The sequence below is a fragment of the Tachypleus tridentatus genome, chromosome 12, assembly GCF_004210375.1.
Source record: "Tachypleus tridentatus isolate NWPU-2018 chromosome 12, ASM421037v1, whole genome shotgun sequence".
Classification (NCBI taxonomy): Eukaryota; Metazoa; Arthropoda; class Merostomata; order Xiphosura; family Limulidae; genus Tachypleus; species Tachypleus tridentatus.
In genome coordinates, this window is record NC_134836.1 from 77,484,391 (window position 1) to 77,500,137 (window position 15,747).

The 15,747-nt window shown below is 31.9% G+C and overlaps 1 protein-coding gene across 3 annotated transcripts in view; it reads left to right on the forward strand.

The window, feature by feature from the left end:
• LOC143233694 (uncharacterized) overlaps positions 1-14,752 on the forward strand; it is a 32,419-nt gene extending 17,667 nt beyond the window's left edge. For all 3 annotated transcript variants that reach the window (XM_076470201.1, XM_076470199.1, XM_076470200.1), the window contains 7 exons: positions 71-277; positions 2,825-3,022; positions 3,907-4,137; positions 5,631-5,717; positions 7,976-8,165; positions 13,179-13,257; positions 13,571-14,752. In XM_076470201.1, the coding sequence (XP_076326316.1) occupies positions 71-277; positions 2,825-3,022; positions 3,907-4,137; positions 5,631-5,717; positions 7,976-8,165; positions 13,179-13,257; positions 13,571-13,639 (1,061 nt within the window). In that variant the 3' untranslated portion in view covers positions 13,640-14,752. The remainder of the gene's footprint in view (positions 1-70; positions 278-2,824; positions 3,023-3,906; positions 4,138-5,630; positions 5,718-7,975; positions 8,166-13,178; positions 13,258-13,570) is intronic.
• Positions 14,753-15,747: the final 995 nt, after the last annotated feature.

The following is a 15,747-nucleotide window of genomic DNA, read 5'->3' on the forward strand; positions in this document are numbered from 1 at the left end:
CAGTTATTGATGAAGCTTTTTAAAATTCAGTGTAAAATTGGTCAAACTATAAGTTCATGTTTAATTAAAGGGTTGCAGTCAGTTCTCACCTGCATTAAAATGTTGGAGCTTCTAGATCCTGAAGTGGTGCCTCTAACAGTGTCGTATGTTAAAGAATTCACCAGTGATACTCTGGTCTCTCTTCAACTTCTCCAAGAGGAGTGGCATAAACAAGTGAAGAATCTTATTGCATCAATTATTCAGGTCTCAGACACACAAGTATTTATTGATGTTCTTGGTAAGCCTTTTTTGTTTTCAGCACTCAATTTCATATCCAGCAAAAGCTTTAATAAAAAAAGAAACTGAAACCTAATTTATTGTGCAGACCTATAAACTAGTGTATTGTTTAGGACCTCAACACAATATGATAATTAAATTTGTCTCTAAGACAAATCATTATTTTCTTGGTTTTTGTTAAATGTTTCTTGTATTATTATTATTAGTTCTAAATTTTGTATCTAGTGAAAAACTTTAAGAAAGTAACTGGAAAAAGAAACTGAAACTTAATTTATTTTGCAGACTTATAAACCAGTATATTTTGTTAGGATCTCAACACAATATGATAATTAAATTTTACTGTCTATTGACAAATTATTTTGTTTGTTTTTTATTACCTTAATTTTAAACAAGTTTTTTTTAGTAGTTCTAACTACTCTTAAGGCACACTTGGTACAACAAAAGTGGAGCCAAATCCAGTGCCAGAAAAAGGGGTGCCAAGCTGTTTTTATTGATGTCTCTTCAGGAGAATTGAGTGTAATAAAAACCAGGCTCATAACTCATTCAAACATATATTGCCATGAAACGTAATTAGCATGAAACAGTGTAAAAACAATGGGAAAAAAATATTTATTGTTGTAAATAAAAGAATAAAAAAGTGTTTGAAAATGTCACAGAATATCAGGAAAAATGGAAGGATCAGACTTTACACTAACTAGATTCAACTTTGTTTAGTCATTAAGTAAAGGAGAAACAAAATATACAAATGAAAATAATGATTATATTTCATGATGTATATTAACATAATCAAATTACATCTTAACACAAGTCTTAACTTTAAAAAAGACAACAAAAACTACTGAGATCATATAGATGCTGCAGTGGTATCTCTTAGGCCTGCAAAATCTAGTAAATTTAGAGTGTATTTTTCCCCTGGGTGGACTTAGCAGATAGCCTGATATGGCTTTGCTATGAGAAAAACACAGTCAGAGTGTATTGTTCTAATTCAATTCTAGTTACTGTTGTCTATGACAACAGTCAGTCAAGGATATTATACATTATTTCATGAGGTAGTTTTGGGTCCTGTTGACATCTGTTACATGGGACAGGTTTCTTTATGGATTCATATAATCCACAGTTTTGTGATTGATTAGATGTAGAGAGAGATTCTAGAATATGAAAGCACTTTCAGACAGATATGTTTCAACACCAAAGTTGAAATAAGCTGTAAAATTTTGTGTGTTTTCTGTATTAGATTTAAGGTTCCAGATGCTAATATGTTAATTACACATATGCAAATCTGTGCTTAAAAATATTTTTTTTTAGGTAGTGACCTGATCATTTTGAATTTGTTTTGATATTTAACATTATTTCTATCCAAACCATCATTATACAGTCTTATATCTGTTATTTACCCAATGATAAATTACTGTTGTTTTTTTTTGCCATAAACACTCATTGTCATAATGGAAATACCTGTGGTAATAGTACCCCAAAACATTAGGGATATTCCATCTATCAGGCATGATCCAAATACAATGTCAAATTAGGTGGCAGGCACAGAAAATCAATTAGAAGTTAGAAGTTGAGTGATTTGTATTTATCTCCTTATTGTTATATAGTGCTGACTTATTTATGTATTAATGTAGTCTAGAGTACTAGAACTATTAATTGAGATATCTGTACTTTGACACACATACAGTAGCCGTAATATGTATACTTATAAATACGATGTATCATAAATTTTGAAAAGGTTCGGACAGCTGTTTTACACTAGTTTTATAATGATTCTGTAGAGAAGTTTCAAACTGTAATAGTATTTAAAAGCATATTTTATGTGTTACATGCAGATCGTACAGAACATACCAAACTGTAACAGTATTCATAAAGCATATTTTATGTGCTACATGTAGATCGTACAGGACATACCAAACTGTAACAGTATTTATAAAGCATATTTTATGTGCTATATGTAAATCATATGGGACATACCAAAATGTAACAGTATTTATAAAGTATATTTTATGTGCTGCATGTAGATCATACAGGACACACCAAACTGTAACAATATTTCTAAAACATATTTTATGTGCTACATGTAAATCATGCAGGATATACCAAACTGTAGCAGTATTTCTAAAGCTTATTTTTTGTGCTACACATGAATCATAAATCTATTATCACCTAGGTAATTATTTGGTTGAAATACTATAACTGGTATGAGTAGTGCATGTAAAAATATAATTTTGAAATTTTCTTTGCAGGAAAAATATTATAACAAAGACTTAATTGGTCAAAAAACATTGCCGATGTTATGAAGTTAGTGATTTAATTATTACAGTTGTATCTTGTAGACCAATAATGAAGGATATTTCTGTAGAGTCCTAGAATGTGTTATGACAACTAACATAAGTCATCACTAAATATCTTCCATTGCAAAATACTTATTTTTAAAATATTTTACAAAAGTTTACATAGAAGATTTTAAAATAAAGGAAGAACAAACACTGACTAGTGCATTTAATTTTTAGTCTTTCAAGTGGTCACGAGTGCATTGATGTTATTGCAGATGTACTAATCAAACAGTCATTTGAAACTCTTGTGGACTTTATTCATGATCGGAACAGAGAACAGCTTAAGGTTCTTGCCAAGACCATGACTGGAAAAGCAGAACTTGTTGCAGAAGTGTTTATGCTTGTCATTGAAGATGCACAAAAATCAGGGAAATGCAAGGACCAACCTGCACTTTTAAACAACTTGAAATCTGGTAAACAAAATGTAACTTAAGTATAGAGATGAAAAATACCAAGAAAGACATGTAAGCAGGATAATTTTATAAAACATGGTGTTACTGTGATGGAAACTAAATTTCTTTTTTTGTTTGTTTGTAACACTACTGATGATTTTCTTACTATTTGAAACAAACTAGATTGTTTGTGTTATTCCTACTGTCTTGAAATTGTGTGAGTTGATTTCCTGTTTACATCTTTGTTTTTTAAATGGTCATTATTTTTCACTGTCTTTTTATTATTTGAAAATAAATGCTGTTAATGGGTTTCCATGAACTAGAACTGTAAGTTGTCAGTTTTAATAGTTGATATTAGATAAAGTAGCATAAAAATTGAACAACTTATAAAAATGCAGTCGTGCAGACATGTTAAAGTTTCATAACTATTTTAGGTATACAAAAAGAACCAGCAGTTGGTAATTCCTTTTAATAGGTGCATTGAAATTTTTAAACAGTTGGTCAACAAAATAGTTAAACAGATCATTCTTGAAATTTCTGTCAGTTCTAAGTGTTAATTGTGCCTTCATGTATAAATCTGTTCACAGCTGTTTGAAATGATATTAAAGCAGATCATGTTACTGTAGACTGTTCATCAATAACAACTGTCAATCGATATTTTTATACACCAGTTCTTAACTTTATTGGAGTAAATATTTAAAAAATAAATTCTATAACTTTATGTGCCATTTCTTATAAGCAGTGCTGTGCTATGTTTAAATATATTATGCAATCATTTTGTCAATTTCTTGAAAAGATACATTTTACTATTTATTTAAATATTTAAATGAATAGTGATTGTTTGTATTTTTAGTACAGAAAACATTTAAACAAGTTTTGACACCAAAGTACCGATTTTTGTTCAGCTATCAAGAGTGTTCATACATTACGCCATGAATTGGCAGAAGATATGACAGAACCGTCTATTCAAGAGAAGCTCAAAAAAAAGGCCAAAGTCATGCAGCAAATGGTCAGCATGATAAGAGAGTCATGTACCACTCTTCAGCATGGCAGAAATATTCACACCACCAGAAGAAAAAGAAGTACATGCAGCTTGTTGGGTCAGAATACTGTGAATCCACTTACAGCCACTACAGGTAAGCTTTATAATGGCACCCAAGTGATTATAATGTACTGGTTTTGTGTATCATAAAGCAAAAAAAAATCATTAATTTAAGGTCTCAATGATTTTTGAAGAACTTAGGTGAAGAGATGCAAAAAAAGTAAAGTTTTGATAAAAGTTTTGAGAATAAATATTTTGCACAGTTGTTAGTCACATGTAAGAGTAAAATGGATATTTTTCTCTCCTGGTTTTATGGTAAAGGTTACCTTTATTTTTCTACCTACATTACATAAATTTCTGTCACGTATTAACAACACTTTGTTTCATACAGAGTAACATGCTTAGATATCCTAATTCATAAATGTCTATCAACATTGTTCTAGCAAACACTAATACAAACATTTATTGTGATTATACGAAAACAGAAAAGTAAGTTAATAGTGCCTTAAAATCAAATATTTTTGTGCCTCCCAGGCACGAAGGACCATAATTTAAGTCCAGTTTCCTGTGGCAGAAACATGGGTATGTTTTCTTGTCCTACCCTGATAAGTTAGAGAGCTTAGAATAATAAAAATCAGGTGTCAATACTTTTGGTGAGCAAAGCACAGATATCTTGTTGTGTGTGGTTTAGTACTTAATACTTAATATAATTGTCCATCACAGGTTAAATTCCACCAGTTACTGTTACACAGTTTACAGGTAGGTAGACTGAAACAAATTTTGGGTAAAGTGTCTTGCTGAAGGACAAAATAAGTAAATGCAGGTGAACTTTAACCTGGAAGACTTTCAGTTATCTGTACAAAATACTAATTGCTAGACCATGCCATCCAATAATAATGCATTACTTTACATTAATAAAATCCAAGTATTCATTTTTACTTTGGACCTATTAATCATAACTTACTTTAAATAAAAGAAAATCATAAATATAATAGATGTAAACAAACGTAATGCTAAACGTTGTCTATCTGACCATGATACCTCAAGGTTAAAACAGTGTTGTTTTTTGTGCAAAAATATAAACCAACTTGCTTCTTTGGTGAGATTATTGTGCAAAAATAATTAATAGTGATACAGTAGCAACTCCACCCTTAAATACTACAGCTCAAAGAAATTCTGAGTGAGCAAACACTGTGTAGGTTATGATACATGAGCGTGCATGTGTGTATGTTTTCCTATAGCAGAGCCACATTGGGGCTATCTTCTGTATCCACCAAGGGGAATTGAATCTCTGATTTTAGTGTTGTAAATCTGAAGACTTACCACTGTTCCAGTGAGGTATAATATGTGAAAGTACATTTCATACCTTAATGTAATGTTATTTGTTTGGTAATGACAGTTAATTATAGGGTTATAATTAGAGAGTTATACTGCTGTCAGTATTTAACATCTTATTACATGTCATTATTCTGAAAGAAACCTTAATGAAAACTCGTTGGTAGTTTTCGTTTCACTTTAGGACTACTCTGTCTGTTACTTGTTTCAAAAATTAATAAAATAACATTGATAGTAATTTTCCAACCACAGCTTGCTCACCAGGAATTGATGGACTTCCTGTGGACACTGAAAATGAAGAAAGTAGCTGTAAAGAAACATTTAATTTTGACTTCACAGGTGAGTGTCAACACAAAGTAAATCAAACTGTAGCATTAAGGTGATGAATTTATAACAAAAAATATATATATGGTAGAACCTCGACATTAAAGGCACCCTTCCATCTGCCCTCTGCAGCAAGGTGCCCTTAATGTAAAAGAAAATGTAAAACTGGATTTAATATTGATTGTAATAAACTCATGAATTTTAAGGTCCTCTGTTTTGTTTGGCATCTACATTACACAGGTGTTTGTGAATTGTATGTTACCATGTAGGTTTTTTCCTGCCTCTGCAAAGTTACTGCAAATGTGGAGTGGTTGAACAAAGGATAAACTGAACATGGTCAGTAAAGAAAAAGAAGAAAACACAAGTATGATTGGAAACATAAGATTGCGTATTTAACTTTCACAGAGTGTTATGTTACCTAAGCTGTGTCATTTGGTTGCTAGGATTACCAGATGAGACATGAAAACCAATAGAACTCAAGAGCAAGTGACATAACTGTTGAAACAACTGACCTAAATACACTTATAAGGCAAAGAAAAATATTCTGGAAATCCACTGGTTGAAGTATCTAACTATACGGGTTTCAACAGCACCTGTTGGAATAGGCTGCCTTCTAAGATGTCCATATGCAAACACATACCTGATAGTTTGAGAACAAGGGTTACAGTATGTAGCTTTCACCTGTGTAAGAGGATTATCAAACGTTTGTGACCTAGAGACATCAGATGTGATTAACTATGTTCAGAAATAGCATGGACACTTAGTAAAATATTACATTAATATACTGTAATAAAAATATATTGTATACAAGTTGCAGAAGAGAGATCTGTGACTATTTCAGTCATTACGTGACAAAATTCATCTATCAACAAACCTTCATTAAAGTTCAGATATTTAGCTGGTGATAATTAACAGAAGTGTTCAACTTTTTTATACAGTCTAAGGTAACTATAAAAGGGAAGAAAATTGGTTTGTAATTCTTTGGGGTGTAAGAATGTAATTCCTATTGAAAAGTTCCATTCACCTGCTTAGAAGTAACACTTAAATGTCAGAATATTTTAACATGCATGTTAAACCCATTGAACATTTCAAGACATCTGTTATTTCTATTAAGACAGTATCAGGTTTTAGTGGGTACATATTCCAGCACAGAGAAAATAGAAGTGCACCCCAGAATGACTGGTATGGGTTTTGACACTTTTACTAAGAAAGCAGAGAACAACATTTCAACCTTCCTAGGTCATGTTCGGGTTGATAAAGATAACCTAGGAAGGCCAAAACGTTGTTCTCTGCTTTATTAGTGAAACTGTTAATACCCATACAGCCATTCTGAGATACATTTTTGCTTCTAGTGGGTTTCTTGTCATCAAGAGAACAGAAGTGTTGTTACTGCAGAATTTTATAAAAAATTTGGTTATTTTGAAATAAAAAAGTAAGAAGTTCATCTCTGTGTGATAAAACCATGTTTTTATTGAGGTGAATATCCTAGAATATCCCACAATAGAGTCAGAATAATCAGTGATGTCGAGAAACCCACTTGTTGAGAAATTTATATGCAAAAAATATTTTCTCAACCCAAACGAGCCGTTTTTGCATATAAAAAAGAGTCAGAATAAATTCATCATCCTCTAATCTGCTACCATGACATGAAAATATCTGACTCTAATAATTTTATAATGACTGAAACAGTTCTGCAACTCATTTTCTTGTCTTTGATGTGAGACTTACTCAGCTTGAATGTATCTTTTGAATATAGTAATAGAGAAACTGTCAAGAAAATTAGTGTTATATTTACCAACTTAAAAATACTTTTTCATTTAAAGGTAAATGGTTAAAAAACAAAAAAAGGTTGTGTAACCTAAATTTAGTAAATTTATGGGTTTGATTGAAAACACATGAAAGAACAGTTGAAATTTTTTTTAAATCTGAAAATGAAGAAATGGTTACTGCTTTGGTCATAGGTATTTACAACGTAGACCAGTGGTTCCCAACCAGGAGTGCTTCCACCCCCAAGGGGTGCGAGATAACATTTGTTTTGGACACCTTCACCTTTATTCTTAAATAAACAATTACTGTGAGGGGTGTGAGAACATATTAAAATTTTTTAGGGGTGCAAGGCATAAAAAAAGTTGGGAACCACTGATATAAACTGACTGAAACTGACATTTATATCTTTATGGACTATAAAAACTTGCAATGGATGGAGTAATTTAAATGAAATATGTTTAGTGAATGTAATTTATATTTTTATAATTAATTTTTCTCTTTGACAGAAATTTTAGAAGCCCAAAAGGGAGAACAATCTACATTTAATGCTCCAAATACAGATGTATCACTTCTTATCAGAGCTGTGTTCAATCCACCTGTTGTTCCTACTTTAAACAACTCTACATTAATGGATAACTTAGCGACCTCGCGTAGAGAAAGACGATCCAGGTTATTTAGTTCATCACCCTCTTTAAGGTAAGATTTCTTTAAATATTTAAATTTAAAATTCCCATTAAAAAAATTAGTAACGATCTGAAACTTCAGAATTTCTTTTGTTTTCTAAATAGACCTCAAACGTTAAGTTTTTCAGTCACTGTGTAGTTTTGTTTTTTTAGATCTATTATTTTCAGATATCGTCATATGGTAGTCATGCATGACTTCCTGAAATGCTTAATTTAAAGTAAAAGCTCAGATTTAAATTATTATTTGTTTACTTGTTTGTGAACTGTTCTTATGAAGCCTGATTAGGCCTTTATTTTTAACAGTTTTTCCATTTGGAAAAAAACAATATAAAAAAAACAAACGTATCTATAGTTGACTTGCTTTTATAATAATTATAACAGCACAAAAATATTAGCATATATAATTTTATATCATTGCTTGACTATGTGGTATAACACTGCATTGGTACACAACCTCTTTACAATGAGATAAACAAGGATTTTGGTAGATAAAATGTTATGAAAACAGAAAAAATTTGTCAGATGTATTTATATAACCTTTACCTAATTCTTTTGGGAGTTTCAAATTTTACAAGGATTACCATATTAAAATCTAATGAGCTATTAAACATATATATTACTAGTCAATGTACCACCCATGAATTGAGCCAGCTGAGATTCAGCACCAGACTGATTAAAGACCCAGCTAATAAGGCCCATTATGGCCAGGTGGTTAAGGCACTCAGCTGGTAATCTGAGGGTCTTGGGTTCAAATCTTGGGGGTGCCATAATGTGACGATCAATCCCACTATTCGTTGGTAAAAGGTAGCCCGAGAGCTTGTGGTAGGTGGTGATGACTAGCTGCCTTCCCTCTAGTCTTACACTGCTAAATTAGGGATGGCTAGCACATATAGCCCTTGTGTAGCTTTGTGCAAAATTCAAAACAAACCAAACCCAGCCGACAAAGTTGTAGCTTCATAGTTTAACCACTCTTCTTCAGGAATACTGGCAGTTAAGCTGGATAGCTTTGACATTTTATATTATATCGAAAGGTGTGAGCCACCCTATACAGCTGTCTCTGGTGATGTCAAGGTAACTTAAAGTTGGTATCACAAGAAATTACCATCATAGTTGGGCTTTTTATTTGTTGCAACACATATTCAAACTCAAATGATAAATGTAAACTACATTTGTGAAGTGTCTAGAAACAGGACTACATTATAAATATGAGAATGAGTGATGCATTTAGTCAGTTTTATATTGACAGTGTCTGTCATTCAATGAAGTATTTATTATTGGAGAAGAAATTTAATAAGTGTTATTGGATATATTCAGTTAATCTGTCAGTTAGCTGTGAAACTGTACAAGGATAATTACTTATACAGTAGTCATTGTACCATTAATGAGTAAAATTCTGTTGAATTCGAAAGTAAAAACGTTTGTGAAGTTACTATTGTAGAAGTGTTATAAAAAAGACTAATTTATTATCATGACTTGGCTTTATTTTCACCAAATAATTTTAAAGAAAGAAAATCTCGTGCCAGTTATTTAGTTTCATAGGAAGGTATACATTCCCAACTGGGGTGTTTAGGGATATTGATATCCCCCTTCACCATGCTATTGGTAGAATTTTGTTGTGATCATCAAGAATTTGGATTTAATTTTCGATGTGGCTTGTTTTTGTGTTACTCGATTGATATTTAAGATTGTAATAGTTTCAGAGAAGTGTGAATGGAGATGTCTGGCCAGATAAAGGTAGCAGAGATAAAGCAGTCAAGGCCAGTGGCATAACACTGTTCTTGCACTATCAATGACGTGACTTAATGGAAGAATAAAAAGAAGCAAGTCAATGAACTGTTCCTCAATAGTCTCATGATCAGAGCCACAATCTATAAATCCAAGTGCCTCAGAGTTTGCTGTGGGGAGAAATAGGAGTACCCGAGAAAACCCACTTTTGCAAGACAAGTGTCGAATGTTCTACCTGTCTTGTGCCCAAAGCCGAGATGAATATAAATATAAATAGTGATTAGTACATTAGATAGTGTTTGTTGTTGATTTATGATTTCTTGGAAGCCATGTATGCATTATTTGGGATATTGTTTTGTGTGGGGAACTTGTCATGATGTGTAACTTAGCAGCTAAGGAGTTTTGTTTCTCTGCCTTATCATGATAATTGTGAGCTAATGTTGCGAGGCAGTCCTTGAGTAGCGTTTCAAACTTCATGCGTGTAATTAATTGCAGTGAATTTGGGTAGCCTAAGGGCCATTCTTAGGACTTTGTTTTGTTGGAGTTGAAGTGTTCTGGTGATGCTTGTTTGTATATTATGTGTGATTTGAGTTAGATTTACTTCAAATTCTTGTGATGTTTGTTTTGGCTGCATCTGAATGTGATGGCAGTGGTTTAGTGGGAATTTGAAAAGACTCTTCAGTCGTTACACCAATTAAGGATAGCATTTAGTGATTCTTGTATTCTGTTGCTTGCAATTCTTGGGTTTCGTGACACACTCCAGCCAGCTATATCGTTGGTGTATTGTGAGAAATAGGTGTATGTTAAGTCCAGAAAAGATATATTACTTACAAGTATTATATGTAGTAAAAGTGATAGTACAGATCCTTAAGGGACACCCACAGTGATATTGAATAGAGTATTGTTTATTTTAACCACTGCCGTGCAGTTATTTAAGAAGTTAGAAATGCATCTGATGATTATTTGGTTATTGTTTAGGGAGTATAGGCAGTATCTGATGATGTTGTGCCATGCTGAGTTAAAGGCTTTTTTGACATCTAGGAAAATTGAAATAGTTGTTGAAAGACTTGTATATAGATTCAGTAAGTCTGGTTAGGTGATAAGTGGTCTGTCTTCCTTTCCATGAGGAGTTTTGCATTTCAAGAATGAGGTTATTGTTTACATAGAATAAGAGCAATTTTCTTAATATTGCTCTTTCCATTAATTTACCAATTTCAACTCAATCTGAAATTATTGGAATCAGAACTTCCTGTATTTGTTTTGAGAATGACAGTTATTCTCTCCTTCTTCCAGGCATCAGGAAATATATTGTCAGTAGAAATGGATTCATAATATTAATAAGGTGTCGGCAAAGGTTAATGGATGCCTTTTTTAAAATTATATTCCTGATTCCATCTTCTCCAGGTGAGGAGTTTTTTAATGTTGAAAGGTTGGTTTTTATTCCCCCCATTGTGATTAGTCTTACAAAAACATCATGAGCATTTGTTGAAGTTGGGTTATCAGTGATGTTAGCTGGAAATTGTGGAGTGTATAAGATAGGTCTGGTTAACACGTGGTTGTCAATACTTTGTTTCAGTGATTGGTTAAAAGATGGTGAGTTTATGTCAGTAAATGAAGTAGTGTAGTAGTTGGCAAGTAAGTTTGCTTTGTCAACGTCAGTTATAGTAGTTATGTTGTTATATTCAATGTGTAGGAAAAGTTAATTATTCTTTTCCCCCATGAGTGATTTGAACTTTTTTCCAAAATTCTTTTGGATTGTCTAGTGAAAACACAGAAGTTCTTGCAGAACTGGACATCAAGTCCAAATATTTTGAAGAAGTCTTGTGTAGACATATAAACCCCTACACACTGGACATCCTATGGAAGGCAAATAATGAGGAACAACTAGAACCTTTATTATCTGCAAAAATGTAGAATTATGACCGAAAATTACCAGAACAGTACACGGGGTGGGCAAAAGTTACTACACTGTAGATATTGTACACTTGGTGCTAAAGAAGTTATTATGAAGACAACTGAAATCAGTTTCATTAGATTTGTTTAAAATAAAATTATATTTGAATTATTGATGTGTTATTTTTGCTTCGTCCTTTACGTACATAAACTCCTGTTTAATGTATTATTAGTATGGTAAATCAGTAATAAATGATTTCAGGAGCTTTTGTTTTTGGTTTGACATTTCAAATTATGTTTTATTTATGCTGAAAATACAATAAAAACACATCCTGGTAAGTTGACTTCAGTGTTGTTTAAGAATGTGTCTAAAGTAATATGCTGTTGTTTCCTATATCTGATGAGATATCTCTAAAGAAAGTGTAACTCAACACATCAGTGATATAATAACCATGAAATTGGGATATCCTAATTGTCTAATTTATTCAATTTTAAATCTGTCTTGTAAAAATTCTTGGAAAACTGTTTGTTAGAATTCGTACAAAGCTTCTTGAGGGCTATCTCCAGTTTAAAAGTGATAGACTATAAGGAGCAGTCCAGCATGGCCAGGTGGTTAGGGTGTTTGACTTGTAATCTGAGGTTCGTGGGTTCGAATCTCTGTCACACCAAACATACTCACTCATTCAGCCATGGGGGCATTACAATGTGATTGTTAATCCCACTATTTTTAATAGCCTAGGAAGGTCAAAACAGTGTTCGCTGCTTTAATAGTAAAAGTGTTAATATCCATACCAGTTGTTCTGAGCTACAATCCCACTGTTTGTTGGTAAAAGAGAAGGCATTGTGTGGTGATGAGTAGCTAGGTGCCTTCCCTCTAGTCTTGCACTGCTAAATTAGGGATGGCTAGCACAGACATTCCTCGTGTAGCTTTTTGCAAAATTAAAAAAATAAGCAAAGAAACTCTTGGGCTTCTCTAATCAAGCATTGTAATAGGTGCACATATTAATACTTCAAGGGCAAGCATTATTTGGTGATTATATTTTGATAGCCATTTCATTTTTGCACACACATGAGAAGCTAAATTATACAGTTGGTGAGTCTAATAATTACAATGGATTATTATTTTAATTATTTAAAGAGTAAAGTCCTAAACAGTCTGTATCATACTTGCAGGATTGGTGAGTTTTATATTCAGAATGTGTTCTATTTCAATGAGTTATTCCTAAACAGTCTTTTATTATCATTTCTTAAATATTTTCCCATTACATATACCCTTCAGTGATGACCCAGACAAAATGTCATCTTTATTTTTAACTAATCTGCATTGTTTAGGATACTGATTTGTAAAAGAAATCAATAAAAAAAATCAATTTTTGCAGCAACTTATAAATTTTATTTCCTTTCTCAGAACAACAAATGCAGAATTATCACTGAGAAGATCCATCCTGAACAAAAACAAACCTGTAGATGCAGCATCTGATACCCTGGTAAGTGGATAAACAGTATTCTCCTGGACCAGATTATAATAAGAATGAGTTAAAGTAATGAACAAGTGATTAGAATTTATAAATTCCTAAGCAATTGGAAAAACTAAATGTGGTTAACATTCTGTGCTAATGGCCTTCATGATAATTCAAAGATTTTTTAATTACAGATAATAAATTTAATCATTTAAGTTTTAATTTGTATATAACTTTGTAATCATAGTTCAAAATTATTTTTATTGAAATACTGATATTTTTTTCCATTTATTTGATTATCTAAGAAGGCAATGTATTAAATAATTTTCTTAACTTCCAGGGCATTGTAAAAACTGTGCAGAAAAACCTCCAGCAGTTGATTAATTCTGAAGATATTGTCCAGTACTAGAATACAAGTGGCAGTTTAATTTTTTGTTGTTTTTTTTAGATAATAACTCCTAAAATAGGAGTTTACACTATGTAAGAAAATGTTGTTCCTGGATAGTATGTGTTATTTCTTAATTGCTTATGTTGTAAAAGTACAGAAAATGGCCATTATTTTCTTCAAACTTTACTTTTGTGACCTGGATAATGAAATTTAGAAATCAACCTATTTTCTATGTAAAAATGGGAAAATTTGCACATTTTCATTTACATAAAGGTCTGAATAAACCAATATATGCATCAAGATTTACATGTATTTACACTAAAGTTATACAAAAATATTTAGAAGTGAGTAGTTTTTCGAGATTTGCGACTGTAATGTAAATCACTTTCACGTATCAGCCCCAAAATATAGTCTTCCATCATGTTTTCATTATACACTCCTAGGTCATAAAAGCAGAGTTTGAAGAAAAAATAGCTCTTTTCCATTTACTTTAAGCATAAGCAATTGGGAAATAACATTTTCTGCCTAGGAACAAGAAAAAGTAAAAATTTTGTTACATAGTTTAATTTGAAGATCTTTTTATGGTATTTGACAAACAATCTGATGACCCACAAGAAGCCAAGTTAAAACCCCTAGTGTGAGAAATGCTTGAACAAAATTTAATTATGGTGAAAATAAAAATAAATAAACAGGGTAATTTGTAAATTTAAATTATGAATATGTTTTAATTAAATTACTTTGGGTGTTGTCTTCTTAATGACAAAGCAATAGAATAATCTTTAGGACTAGTGTTATAAGCCACAAATGTACCACTGACCTACTGAAGAATTACTACAGACCTAATTCTATGTAACTTAGATGCATAGCATACCAGTGGCTTATTTTGTTTGTGTTACATACATATATATATAATTTTTTTGGATGGGTTAACAAGATCATTTTGAGATCTACAGTTTATTTTGTAACATTGTAAAATAATTTATCATTGCTGGCATAGGCAAGTGTGATAGTTTTAATTTTTATGTTTAAAAACGTTTGTCAAAATTTTACAATCTTGACAAACACTTTGTAATGTGGAAACAATAAAAAGTGGTAGATATACTAAAAATAATAAAATCTGTTATAATAGAAAAACCATCTCATCTTTGGCATTTAGGTTTTATAGACTTTGGAAAGTCAGGTGCAAATGACTTCCCTGGTATGTGGTACCTGTTTCAGGATAATATGAACTTAAATAATACATGAAGATCAAAGTATCCTGCACTTACCCTGACACCTTTTAGAGCAATATCAATGTAGGTTCTTACAGTTATATTCTTATGAACAAATACGTTTTTTCTCTATTCAGTGTTGCTAAGTCTTGCACATGGCAAACAGTTCCATATAATATAATTTATCATATTATATTGGTTTCATCACTCATTGAGACCATTTACACAATGCTCTAACAGTGATGTCATCTAAACTTAAAACTAATGTGGTTTCTTAGTCAAATGTAAGGTGACCTTAATAAATTTGTATTTTTAATTATACACATTAAGTGGTGAGAGGTATTTAGGACTGTTTTCATCATGTATGTGATAGTGATCTCTGTAATCCTTGGAATTTAACTGATGTGGTGGTCTGGAAAAGTGTTCCATTGATATACAGTTTGGACAAGTCCTTCTTGAGTTTTGTGAATACTACCAGTTGGTTTTAGGGGACATTTATACTTTATTATTTAATTGTGGTTGCAAATTTATTGCTGCTATTAAAAAGTAGGAACACTTTTCCAGGCTGCAAAATCATCAGCAAATTGTGAAGAACAAAACAAGGTTTGGATCCTTAGAGGGCATATTGCTTACATACATGAGAAATAGAGTCAGACTAACTCCCTTCTTCTGGAATAAATTTCTCCAAGAAGGTTTCCCCTACATTTATTTTACATTTCCTGTCCACCAGGAAGTTTTACAACCAGCAAGTAATAGACATGGCAGTTCCATTTCTGACATACAGAACCTTGAACAATTGTGCCACACGAAGTTGAGTGCCTTCTCGATATCAAGAAAGCATGCAACAATGCATTCTTTCTTATAAAAGCTATCTATGATTAATTCTGCTAGTTGAACTAAGTGGTCTGTAGTCTGTCA